Below are 13,594 nucleotides of genomic sequence, written 5' to 3'. Positions count from 1 at the left end.
GTACCGACATGTAAGGAGAAGGAATGAGGACTATGTGAGTAGATAAGTGATGGGCATTGAAGTGGAGGGTAGACGGAGAAAGGGTCGGCCATGGGATGGTGGACTTGTATACAGCGAGATATGAGGGAGAGGAGTATAGCAGGGAATGCATTTGGTCATAGACAAGAATGGTGACGACTAGTGAGAAACAGCGACCCCATAAACATGGGCAAAGCTGCGGAAGAAGAAGAAGAATGTCCCAATGAAAAACTGTACCGGATTCAAGGGGTTAGATCAAACTGATTAAAGTGGTAAGCAAGCCTCTAATTTATATACGATAGAACACCAGCAATTGTTAGATGTGCTCAGACTGCATCGCAGCCTGAAACGCGATGTAACCATCGTTACAAAAAGTTCAGACGTACTCAGTCATCATCATGTTCCACAAATTATCGACAACTTCATATATTCATGCGCGTTAACAAGCTTATGACAGAATAGATAGGCAAGGTATGTGGAAGGAATTAAGAATATATGGAGTGGAGGGGAAATTGTTGAGTGCTGTGAAGAGTATGTACGAGGGAGCTAGGGCTACGGTGCGAGTGGATGGTGAGCTGAGTGAGTTCTTTGATCTCAATGTGGGACTGAAACAGGGGTGTGTGATGTCTCCATGGCTGTTTAATATATATATGGATGGGGTTGTAAAGGAGGTGCAAGGTAGGGCAGTGAATGTGGGGCTGGCCCTAATGAATGAGGGTGAGATTTGGAAGCTTCCGGTGTTGCTGTTTGCTGATGATACAGTATTGTTGAGTGAAGATGAATGGGAGTTGCAAGGTTTGGTGAATGAATTTGGGACAGTGTGTAGGAGGAGGAAGCTGAAAGTTAATGTAAACAAAAGTAAAGTTATGGTGTTTGAGAGGAATGAAGTCACACAGTGTGCAGTGAGGTTGGATGGTGAGGATATGGAGAATGTGAGTGCATTCAAGTACTTGGGTAGTGTGATGAGTAAGGATGGAACTTTGGGAGATGAAGTACGTGAAAGGGTACAGCAGGGAAGGAAGGTTGTTGGTACGCTGGGGGCAATGGTGAGAGATGGGGAGGTGAGTATGGAAGTTGAGAGGTCGCTGCATGATGGTATTGTGATCCCTGCCCTGACGTGTGGAAGCGGGGCGTGGACCTTTCAGGGGGGGAGCGGGTCGGGAGTGAGAGCAGTGGAAGTGAGTTACTTGAGAGGAGCATGTGGAGTGACGTGGAGGGACAGGTTGACGAATGAAGAAGTGAAGGAACGTTGTGGGGTAGATGTGGATGTGGTTGAGAAGATTAGGAGAAATACACTGAGGTGGTTTGGACATGTGGAGAGAATGGAGAATGGAAGACTGACTAAGAGGGTGTATGTAGGTGAGGTGGAGGGAGGGAGAGGGAGGGGTAGACCGAGGATGAGGTGGAGGGATGGAGTTGAGAGGTATATGAGGGAGGGAGGGTGAGTTGGGGGGAGGGTAGTCAAATGGTGGGTGACAGAGTGACTTGGAGGCGTTTTGTCTGCGGCCACCCTTTGCGGGATTAGGGCGTCGGGCTATAAATAGATAGATAGTTAACAACACTTAATGACCCTTGTTACTTTTTGCAGCTTATATTTACATTATTCCCAGACTTTAATTATAGAAGAAACATACAAATTTTCAAACGTAAGGAAAATCTTTCGTCACATGAATCACAAAGAAAGTGGTGTAGAGACTTTGCATAACTTTTGTTCTTTCTACAAGGGACAACTATCGTAAGTAACCATGTTTATTCTTCTGTTACTTTGATTTAATTCATATTTTATTTCTGGTGATTTTATACGATTTTCTTGCTATATCTCGTCCATCCAGTTAGAAAAGTTTCTTCTTAGATGATTAAAAACCTACCGTATTGAAGATATATCAGTAAAAACACATAATAAAAGTAGCCGTAGAGAAGCAGTTAATTTCAGCCCTTGGTTAACAAGATCACCTCTGTAACATAGCTCCATATCTGTACAGGTTGTGGAGGGCAGCGGGTGGGGGTGGCAGCACTTCGGCATAAGGACAGAGGGCGCGGTGGGTCAGCTGTACGCCATAAGGACACTGGACTACGAGGACCCGGAGCAGCGCAAGGGGTTCAGGTTCATGGTGCAGGTGACGGATAGGGTAAGTGAGGAGAGGCGTGGGTGAAGAGGATGGGGGGGAGGGAGTGGGTAAAAGAGGAGAAGGGGGACAATGGGAGAAGGGTGTGGAAGGGGAACATTTAAAGAGAGGAAAGGAGAGAAAGAAAGGATAGGCTAGGTGGTGAGGAAAGAGGGAGAGAAGGTGGAGGAGAACAAAATGTGAAAGTTCATGGTTCATGGAAAAGGCAGAGTAACTGTGAAGAGGCATGGGTGAAGAGTGAAGAAAATAAAGAGAGATAGTGGGAGAAAAAAGGCTAGGAGAGGGAAAATTGGAGAAAGAAGAGCAAGGGGAGGAGGTGGAGAGGGAGAAAGATCAGGTTACTGTAGATTAGTTTAGTTGGTGAGGATAAGGAGAATGAATATAAGAGGAGCAAGAGGTTAAGGCTAATGGATCAAATGACAGACAAGGTAAGAAAGGACAGGAAAAGAATACAGGAAGATGAAGGTGAAGGTAAATTTCCAAAGAACTGAAGGATTGCCTCCACACAGCCACATCACACTGACATACTTGTACTTCTGAACAAATTGCCATGATGATTAATGAACGTAAAACACAGAATTTCAAAATTGGCATTTGTATTTTTACCTCCATCAAGGAGGTTATTTTGCCGACGTTGGTTTGTTTGTCCGTTTGTGTGTTAGCAGGATTACTTGAAAATACAGTATAAGAACGGAGATGCTGAAAATTTTTTGGAGGGGTAGAATATGGCCCAAGGAACAACCCCTTACATTATGATGGTGATCCGGATCGGCGCCTGCATCCAGGAATTTTCTGTTTGTTTGTCCACACGATATCTCCAGAAATTCTCAATGAGTTTCAATGAAATTTTGTGGAAGGATGGGCCAAGAAAAAAATTATTAAATTTTGCGGCAGATCCAGATCCGGATCTGCAATGGCACTGACGGAGGTATGCGCCCTCTGAGTGCTTTCTACGTTGATCTTTTAATCTAAAAATAAAATTCAATGACCTAATCCAAAGAATTAAAATGGCAACGGCATTCTGGGGTATATTCCCATGGAACAGTTATGCTAAGTTTGAAGAGAATCAGTGACCAAATAAAGGTATGTCACCAAATTTGAAAGTGTGTGGAAGGAGGAGGAGGAGGAGGAGGAGGAGGAGGAGGACGAGGACGAGGACGAGAACGAGGACGAGGACGAAGAAGAAGAAGGAGGAAGGAATGAAACTGAACATATAAAGTAGGCTTCCACACTATGAGTATGGCGTGGAAACCTAACCTGGATGACACGCGATATATTTCTCATAGTACATGCTTGCTTTTACTTGCTCTAGCGGGGTGGCTACGTGGACATAAGAGAGAAAACCCAAGCAGTTTCTCGGTTGAAATATATAATTGTCTACACGGGTCATTACATCCACCCACTGATTGACGGTTTACCACAGATGTAATACTTCTTGTCTATTGTTGATCATTGACAAGTCATCGATTTCATAAACCATTTTATTACTGTTTGCTGTATTCCACACACATCTCTCAATCTCATAAATGCTCAAACTTTTTTCTAGTCAAGAACTCTTTTACATTCTGCTTTCTCTTTGGCCTCCCCCTTCTTGTTGCTTCCCTTGCTTCTGATCTGTTCATTATCTGTCAGTCTCTCATTACTCCATTCTCTCATTATGGTCATACACAGCTCAAGTAAATGATGCGGTGAAGAAGATCGACGCCAGAGATTTTTTTTTTTTTCCCTCACTCTCCGCTTGCTGTCTCTATATGATTTTCTTTGGTGTAAGAGAGGCTTTCCGACTTTGGTGAGACTTGGCACGAAGTGCTCTTAATTCCACTCTGTTTAGAAGAGTTATATGTGATGGGACTTCACACGTGAGATCTGTACTCCACACATGTAATTATGAGGCCCCTGCTGCACCACGGAAATGAGAATACAAACTCGACTTAGCACACCTAGTTTCTTGGCAATGGATTTTGCGCGGGATGTACCGTAATGTGATCTCTCCATGAAACTTCCCTTTATAGACCCCCTAAATATTAAGGGATGACAAAATACTCAGTTTTGCATTATCGAATATTACGAATATTCACCTGGAAAATATTGGAATGTTGAAAGATTTAGTAATAGAAATTTTGATAATAATAAAAAACGTATCTCTTACCCCAGTAAGAATGTCAGAAGCCAGGAGTTCATAGCTCCATCCTGTGATTGCTGAAGTAAGTTCTGTGGTGGACGCTGTGAGAGGCTGATGGAAAGGAGTGTGGAGTCATCAGCGTATAAGAGGATAGGGCTATATGTGTACCCGAGAAGATAATGATAACTAGGAAGAAGAGAATTAGTGCCATGACAGATCTTTGAGGAACACCACTATCAGTAGCTTTAGAAGAAGAATAGTGTCCGACTGCAACTGCAAGTATAGAACAGTTAGCAATGAAGCCAATGGAAAAAGGTAAAGATTGGAGAACAGAGACGATAAGATGGCGGATTGGAAAAATATTTTAAGCAAAACACAATCGAAAGCCTCCGAGATGTCAAGTTTAGTTGAAAAGGGTTTCACAAAATCTCGAAAGGAGGATGACAGAGAGTCGAAAAGGAAGACAAGATCACCAGTTGAGTGTTCCTGTTGTGATCAGTATTTAGGAGCAGATGGAAAGTTAGAAGATAGCTGCCTCAAATTTTTTTTTTTTGTAAACAGACTAAAAATCTTTAGAAACACAAGATATGATATCAGTTGGGCGCTAATGAAATGGTAACCAGCCTTCACCTTTATTTTGGAAGGATGAATAACAACAAACTTTCTGCAAGGTCAGGCAAGTGTTAACGAATAAATGCGAAAATGTTTGCCTAGGTAAGGTGTCATCTCAGAAACACAGTCCATGGGAACAAGGGGAGAGATCTCATCAAGACCATGCACATTACTGAGGTCAGTGAGGGCAGCAAGTACGTGTCTGAACGGAATTTAGTGGCAGTCATAAAAGGTAAAAGAGAGAAGGTGGAGGAATAACAAAAGAATCACCCAAAGTAAAATCAGAGGAGAGTATGTGATCAAAAGAGTTTTGTCTTAATAGTAGAAGAATCAACTGCAGATTCATCTGTGGGAAAAAAGGAGGGAAAGGAAAAAATAAAGTTATTAAAGATTTTTTTTTTTTTTGAAAGGTGCCAGAAGGAGCCGAAAGAATACTAGTAAGAGAGTCCAGGCCTTATGGAAAAATTGTATTGATTTTTAGCAAGTCGAAAAAAGATTTAGTACGATCCTAGGAAGAAACAAAATACGACCGAAATTCAGGGCAAACGTTTGTAAGGCACCTCCGTGTTATGAACATCATTTGAAGAAGCTCCATTAAATCACGTATAAATTGTTTTGGTCATAGAGTAAGAAAAAAGAATGTACAGTATGCCTTCATGTCAGAGAAAATAACCTCTGTAATGGTAGAAGCACAAACAGGTGTTTATCGGCCATGGAGGCAGTAATCATTAATGAAAAAAGTGCTGCCTGAGAGCCTCCCAATTCGCATCACAAAAATATTACAAGCCCCGCTTCGTGGGAGGGTCCACATGCTGGAATGATATGTCAGGTTAGTGAGTTACGACTGTGATCAGAGGAGCCCAACAGAGAGAAAAGCAATGACAGAGTATGCAAAGAAATTATGTATCGGTACAAGGTAAAGTATGTTTGAACTCTCTCCAAGGCTTTCAAGGATATGAGTAGGGTGCTGTTCAGTCACTCCAAGTCATAAAGGATAGAAAGGATTTATGCTAGTTCATCATATGGATCAGTCAAGGTATAGAACCTAAGGTGGCAGTGAACAATGAAATCACCTAAAAATATATATTTCAGAGATGGGGGAAGTGAAAAGAATGTGTTCACTTCAAAAATTGGACAGAAAATGAACGGTGTATATCAAGCTGACTTAGGAGATAAGTAGATATATTCAGTCAGAGAACGACATGAGAACCGACGCCAGAGTGCTGAGAATTCAGAAAACTGAAGTTCTGGAGCGCGAGAGCGAGTTAAGTTGTTTTTGTTCACACATGTGACAGTCAACTTTATGTATGAATTGCTCGTAAAGGAAGGACATCGCTCTGTAGGGTTTACAGTCAGTAACCTCAGACAACTGAATTACAATGAACCAAAGAAAAGTAGTGTTCATCAAGGAAGAAATTGGAGGGAAGATCTGAAAATGATACTGAAAAGAAAGTGTCAGTCGCCACCGGGAGAGGGGCTGAAGGTGGGAATATTTATGTCCTCCCACAGTCTCCTGAAGACTTTAAGCTAGGCGCTTTGCCGCCAACTCTAAATATTAAAATAGAAAGTGTGACATGTAGTGTGTACGTAGGTTGTGGAAGAAAACTGAAGTATAATGATTAAGGAAGTATACAGAAATAGATTAGCAAGCAGTAATGGTCAGGAGGAAAGTCCTGAGGGCTTGTGTAACTGAAGTTTCAATTCTCTCAGTCACCAACCATCCAACTGTTAACTCGAGATGCAGTCTCCTGTATATACGATTTGTTTTTGTCTAACTGAAGTTTGCTACTCAAACAATTTGCTGAAGTGTCGTGATTCCATGAAATCCAGTGAGCCTTAGCTAAGAAGCAGGAAACAGTCTCCTTGGTTATAATATCCAGCTTGCTTTTGACTGACGGAAATGCGCTACTCCTACAACTTGAATACCAAGTTGTGGTTGCATGGAATTCGATGAGCCTTATTTTATGGCCGGAATGAGCTATTAGTTACCAGTCCAGTCGACAACACTGGTCATCAAGTGAACATAAAATATATATAGTGATCTTCGTCAGGACAGATCAAACACGCTGTAGTTATGGTGGGACGAGCATAGAATACGTGAGGACCAAACTCTGCACAGAGGCTCCCATGTCGCATTAGAGAGGATATTGGACAGGGAACTCCGAGGTGGGGGACAGCAGGCGTATGGTGACAGGAGAAGAATGGCTGGGAGACGGACATGTAGGCAGGGTGACGAAAATATAAAGGACGTTAGGGGGAAATATGATTAGGAGCAAGACAAGGAAGAAAGAAGAGTAGGAATGGAGTTAAAAGTGTGTGTGTGTGTGTGTGTGTGTGTGTGTGTGTGTGTGTGTGTGTTTGCTGTTGATACATGTCCCCAAGACTGAACACCCATATGATAACTGTAAGGGAAGAATCGGGCTTCTACCTGATTTACAGTAGTTCATAACGGGAGTAAATAACATTTTCCCCGTACTTCGAGCTTATCACAGACGACGATTGAAAGAAGAGATAGGCAGACAGATAGACTGGTAGCTAACCAGATAGACAGACAAATAGATAGAGACAGATAGATAGACCGACCGCCAGAGGGTTTGGTGATACTTAAACTCATGAAAGCAATTTCACACGATGGGTTCACACAGCCGTTTGCATTTCTTAGTATGATGTTCATTAGCATATTTCCACAGAGTCATTTTGCTTTTGCCCCGTTATGCAAATACACTGCTTGAGTATTCCACTGACTGCAGCGATGGTAATGACAGGAATCAAAAGAAGAAAAAATCTCGCCCTCACACTAAAAGGTAAAAAGAATATATATATTTTTTTTCAGTCTTTTTTCGATAACAACCCTGTGAAGAAAGTAATGTAGTCTGTCAGGAACAAGAACAGAATATATAACCACGACATCGTACCAAATAAGTATACTGTATTATTATTTCCACCTTCTTCATTTTGAGAGATATACCTCAACATAATTATTTAGTCTGTTCTTAGGAAAAACAAAAACGCTGTCCTACTGATGGAGATAACGTATATGGTATCCTGAAAGAACGAGGTTTTTCATACGGACAGAACCCTATCGAATGTAGTCACTTCACCTGTCCGTGATCCTTCTGCTCCATCATACATACTCTGGATTACTATGACCAACCACCTTTCTCCCAGTGTACTTCTAACACCTTCCCAACTGCCCGTCTGTCTACTTTGTTATGTCTTTTCTAATATCCGTGAACTCTAGTAACAACCTCTGTCCAATCTAAGAATTCTGCCGGACAGTCTTGGTACAAATATCTTATCGCACATCCTCTGCCCTCCGTGAATCCTCCCCCGTACCTCACACAATATAGTCTCTGTATTTATCTTCACTGTCTTAAGAAATACTCAGCTCTACACTGCTCCCGTCGCACACACTACATTTCTCATACCTTAATCTGGCTTGGATTATAGTTTCTGTACGTTGGTGTGAGAGAGAGAGAGAGAGAGAGAGAGAGATTACTACGCCTCTAAATGTCATATTATGATGAGCTCCATACTCTGATTAAAAAATAATTATTCCAACTCAGCTTTCATGAACGTTTAGATTTATGCCTGTTGCTGCAGTAGGATAATTGCTGATGTCCCTGTAGTCCAAGGTTCATCTGAAACGGAAACCCGGTGGACTGGAGGCTTAAGATGCCCTTCTGTTGTTCACCATCTTGCTTGCAGAGGATAGGAAAATGGCTGAAAGATGTTTGTATAACCATGCAATGGAGTCTCCTGTTTATACCGGAGATACCATATAAAGACATACTTCTCCCCTATCATGATAGTCGTTAAGGTAGACAGTATTTTCTGCGTCCATATAATACCCACGTACACTGGACTCAACAGCCGATGCTACATCTACAGTAGGTCCAAGTTTTAACTGCTGGGTGAACAGGGAGGAGGGGGTGGCAAACTTCGTCCTGTAGTCTGACCGGTCTGAGACTTCCTTTCGTCTCATAAAATTTTTCAGTTATCCTTAAATTTTTCCTCTCCCTTCTCCCTAGTCATTCCCTCTTTCCTCTCTCCCTCTAGCTTACTTTCCTTCTTCCTCACCCCAGGGCTAGGTTTTCCTCCACATTTCCTTCCAGTGTATTCGCTGTTTCAGACATCTCTCCTATTTCATTTTCAACCCCTTTTCCAATACGCAGTTCTTTCCACTCTCCAAATCGATTTTTTTTTTTCCTCTCTCTCTCTCTCTCTCTCTCTCTGATCGGGAGGTCGCAAGTTCGAGCCTCGCCCGGGCTACCGTTGCCGGGAGGGGTAGCTCCCTCCTGTAACCCCAGCGGGGCTATATGGCCTTAGTTGCCTAGCTCGGGGAGTTCATTTCTCTCTCTCTCTCTCTCTCTCTCTCTCTCTCTGAGGTCGCTTTATGGCACAGCAAGCAATGTTTCTGCCTTCTAAGCTATCTGGATCCACACAAGCCGACCCGTATGTTTAATCCTCGAGACAGCGGCAAAAAAGATGGGTAAAATGGCAGTGTAGGACAAGTTCAAAGACACCGATAGTCCAGTAGTCTAGATTGCCATGCGCCTGTTTGGGAGGGTGAAATCACTGGTAAAAAGAGCACGTGTGTGGGAGGGTGAAGTTACTGGTAAAAAGGACGAAGCACAATATGGAACTGGAGATAACAACCCTGCGTAAGAAAAACTCAAAGGGATTCTATGGGAAGAAAGAAGACCGAGTTCATGCTTAATGCAAACAGGTTTCGAAAAACTCTGGTTAGTGTATGCTAGCAGACTTTACAAATTCACGTTTCTCATCAGTGATCGCTCAAGAAGCAGGAGGCGACATCAGTGAGCCAAGAATTCCCCAGGAGGGTGTGACTTAAGAGAATGCTCAGTGCACCGATGGAGGAGTGCTTGACGGAGTAACTAGATTAAGAGGGAACACATGCTTCTGTCTTGATAGAGTTTCTTCCAGGAGAGGAATGTGACCAGGTGGCCCGTCGTCTAACTGCTTTTTTTTTTTTTTATGCCAGGAAGAAGGAACCAAAGGCCATGAGCCCGCAATAACAGTTCCCTCCAAGAGAAAAACAAAATACAAGAGAGAGCCAAATTCAAGATCAGATCATTTCGAGATGCCTGTATTCAATAATCCTCTGGCGACTGGAGAAGTCCCATCGGGCAAGAAGGAACCAAATATTATTCACATTTTTTTCCCGTTAATATTAGGGAGATAACTACTGTCCACGAAAATATCTTCTAATCAGCCTTTCTTCTGTGTTAAGAACGATTTTGAAAGAGAGAGTTGCAGAGATGATGTAGATCATCGAGAATCATATCGGTTATTGTATAACTAACATATGACAGGTGGATAGACAAGGACTGTGGAAAGTGTTAAGAATATAATTATAGAGTAGATGGGAAGTTGCTGAATGCTGTGAAGAGTATGTATGATGGTGCTAAGGCTGCAGTGCGTGTGGATGGTGAACTGAGTGAATTTTTCTCTTTGAACGTTGGGTTGAAACAGGAATGTGTCATGTCTCCATGGTTGTTCAATCTGTACATGGATGGAGTAATAAAAGAATTATAAGGTAGGGCAGTGGATGTTAGAGTGGCCCTAGTGAGAGAGGGTAGTGTTTGAAAACTCCCTGCACTGTTGTTGCAGATAATACTGTGTTGTTAAGTGAAGACGAAGGGGAGCTGCAAGGCTTGGTGGATGAATATGGGAGTGTGTGTAAGAAACGGAATATAAACGTGAATGTACGGAAGAGTAAAGTGATGGTCTTTGAGAGACTTGAAGTCAGTGAATGTACAGTGAGGTTGGATGGTGAGGAAATGGAAATTGTGAGTACGTTTAAGTACCTGGGGAGTGTGATGAGTAAGGATGGAAGTTTGGAGGGTGAAGTGCTTGAAAGGGTACAACAAGGAAGAAAGGTTGCTGGTTCCTTGAAAGCAGTGATAAGAAACAGGGAAGTGAACATGGAAGTGAAAAAGTTACTACATGACAGTATTGTGATACCGACTCAAACGTATTGAAGTGAAGCCTGGACGTTGTTGGAAGTACACAAGTCAAGAATGAGAGCAGTGGAAATGAGTTATTTAAGAGGAGCCTGTGGAGTCACAAGGAGAGACAGGCTGACAAATGAGGTTATAAAGGAGCGTTGTGGTGTGGATGTGGATGTGGTAGGGAGCGTTAGGAGAAACACACTGAGGTGGTTTGGCCATGTGGAGAGGATGGAGGGTGAGAGACTGACGAGGAGAGTGTATGTGAGTGAGGTGGAGGAGGGGGATAGGGAGTGGAAGGCCAAGGATGAGATGGAGAGATGGAGGTGAGAGGTATATGTGAGAGGGGTGTGTGAGTTGGGAGCAGGGCAGTGAAATGGCGGGGGACAGGGCGACGTGGAGACGATTTGTTTGTGGCCACCCCGTACGGGATTAAGGCATCTGGCAATAGATAGATAGACATTTCTTTACGTGGCATCGTTCGTGTATGGCCAGTACGATTCAGTAAACTATAACTATTAGTACACATAAGACATGATTCAATTGGAAATCAAGAAGAATGACAAAAATTCGTTCACTGAGAATCAGGGTTAACTCGCTGTCTTGACTGAGAATTCTCTGACTGACAGGTACCAGTGTGTGGTAGTTAGCTCTGAAACCTCAGGCTTGAAAACAGTTACTAGTGCAGTGCTTCCGATTCACTTCTAGATCTGGTATTTTTTATCATTTATATCGCTGACACAGTTATGGACACTGTCAGCCAAATTCCAAAAAAATGTGAGCGACACAAAGCTATATGGTTATATTTTGTCATTCAAGAAAAACAGAGTAAAGTTGTGATTTAGGTAAGACAGTTTAGTGATGTGAATCGTGCCAAATGCATTTCAACCTGCACAAGCGCAAGGCAATGCACGTTGTTCCTGTATATTCATCAACCAACTACTCCTCGTTAGAATGTGCAAGTAGCAGTACTAATTTGGAGAAATACCACGGTGAACTAACTATCCAGCACCGGCCTCAGGTTCCCCAAATAGTCTAGTGAAGTAAAGCAAACGGCACAGAGGCTTCTAGTTTATATTAAAAGATGGTTTAAGCAGAGAAATGAGGAGATAATCTTCTCTGTGTTAGTTTCCTTTGTACGTAAGCATCTAGAATTTAATTTGCCGTTATAATGAACGACATCGCCAGGCTTGAGAGAGTCCTGGCATGGACTACTAAGTTGATGCCAACCACTGGGGGCATGGGTCATGAAAGAAAATACAGGCTTTGGGCACCTTTTCATTACAGACAAGGCATTTGTGCAGGCAGCCAATTGGAGTTTTTAAAATCCTTGAAATTTTTGAAAATATCTACTACCGGCATATATTGACTTTTAATACCAAGAGGACGAGTACGTTTACAGTTTCTTCGCGCACTAGATATGTAATACTCAGAATGATACTAGATACTACCAGATATAGTTCATTGTTCTTCGACGGAACAGTTGATGACTCAGCTGGACAGTTTTCTTTTGCGGAATTTCGTGTGAGGATGAATGTTTTTTCATTACTGAAAAATTTCTTTCTCTGGCCTAGCTCTCCTGCTGAATATGTTTTTGCATATACATGTCCTACCTATGTGTATGAGAGGCCTGTGGGGAGAAGTTTCATCTTTACTGCATTTTTCTCTCGTTAGTACAGTATGAACGTGTACTATGTAGTTTCATGTACTACTTCCTCCGTGTTAATCGTTCGACCGTTTAAAGTAATAATATCTTCAATAATCTCTCTCTCTCTCTCTCTCTCTCTCTCTCTCTCTCTCTCTCTCTCTCTCCCCTTCTTCTTCTTCTTCTTCTTCTTCTTTTTTGCATACATCTCTCTTTCTTCCTTACCTTTGAGTTTCTACATCAACCTTTCATGCCTAATTGCCCTTTTCTCACACACCTTCATCCCCACGTCACTCTTCACTCATTATTTTGAATGAAGAGTGGAGCGCAGTACTTGATTAGGAAAATGACGGTGTGGAGGAGGAATAGCAGTTGTTTAATACTGCTGTGGTGGAGTATGCTGAAAACGTGTGGGGTGTGAGACGAGTGGATGGGGGCGTAAGAAAGGGAAGTGAATGGTGGGAGGAAGTATGCTTGGCTTGGCTGCAGCTGAGAGGAGGCGTGCATATGAAATGTCGCTGCAGAGGAAGGATGAGGTGTCGCATGAGAGGTATAAGGAAAAGAAGAATAGGGCGAAAAGTGCTGTGTGTGATGCTAAAGTGGCAGCAGATGAAAGGTGGGATAGGCGGTTGACTGAGAATTTTCAACAGAACAAGAAAAGGTTTTGGAAGGAGGTCAACAGGGTACGAGAGGGAGAGTATGGAAAGGAACAGCGAGTAAAAGCAGAGGTTGGAAGGATGTTAACTGAGATGGATGCAGGAAGCAAGAGATGGGCAGAGTATTTTGAAATACTGTTAAATGCAGAGTAGGAATGGGAGACCGCGATTGTGGGAGATGAAAGGGTGCAAGGAATAAATGTGTTGGGAGAGTTGAGTGATACTTTCATCGTAAAGGGGTGAGTGCAGGTGGCGGTAAATGAGATGAAAGCAGTGAAATCCGTAGGTATGGATGGGTGTGCAGTGGAATGCCGGAAAGGTGGTGGAGCGACTATTATTGAGTGGTTAGTGAAAATGCTGAATGTGTTTTGTAAGCGGTATGGTGCCGATTGACCAGGCAAGTGCATGTGTTGTTCCGTTGTATAAAGGTAAGGGTGATGAGT

General features: G+C 42.7%; 1 protein-coding gene across 1 annotated transcript in view; it reads left to right on the top strand.

Moving 5' to 3' along the window:
* LOC145405883 (putative neural-cadherin 2) overlaps positions 1 to 13,594 on the top strand; it is a 482,786-nt gene that overhangs the window by 372,691 nt on the left and 96,501 nt on the right. The window contains exon 10 of the mRNA XM_080277140.1: positions 2,001 to 2,147. Within this exon, the coding sequence (XP_080133266.1) occupies positions 2,001 to 2,147 (147 nt within the window). The remainder of the gene's footprint in view (positions 1 to 2,000; positions 2,148 to 13,594) is intronic.

Source organism: Coenobita brevimanus, chromosome 68 (genome assembly GCF_032717465.1).
Source record: "Coenobita brevimanus isolate Jiangsu-jjx chromosome 68, ASM3271746v2, whole genome shotgun sequence".
Lineage (NCBI taxonomy): Eukaryota > Metazoa > Arthropoda > Malacostraca > Decapoda > Coenobitidae > Coenobita > Coenobita brevimanus.
The sequence above is the reverse complement of the archived record's forward strand: the minus strand, read 5'-3'. Positions and strand labels throughout refer to the sequence as shown.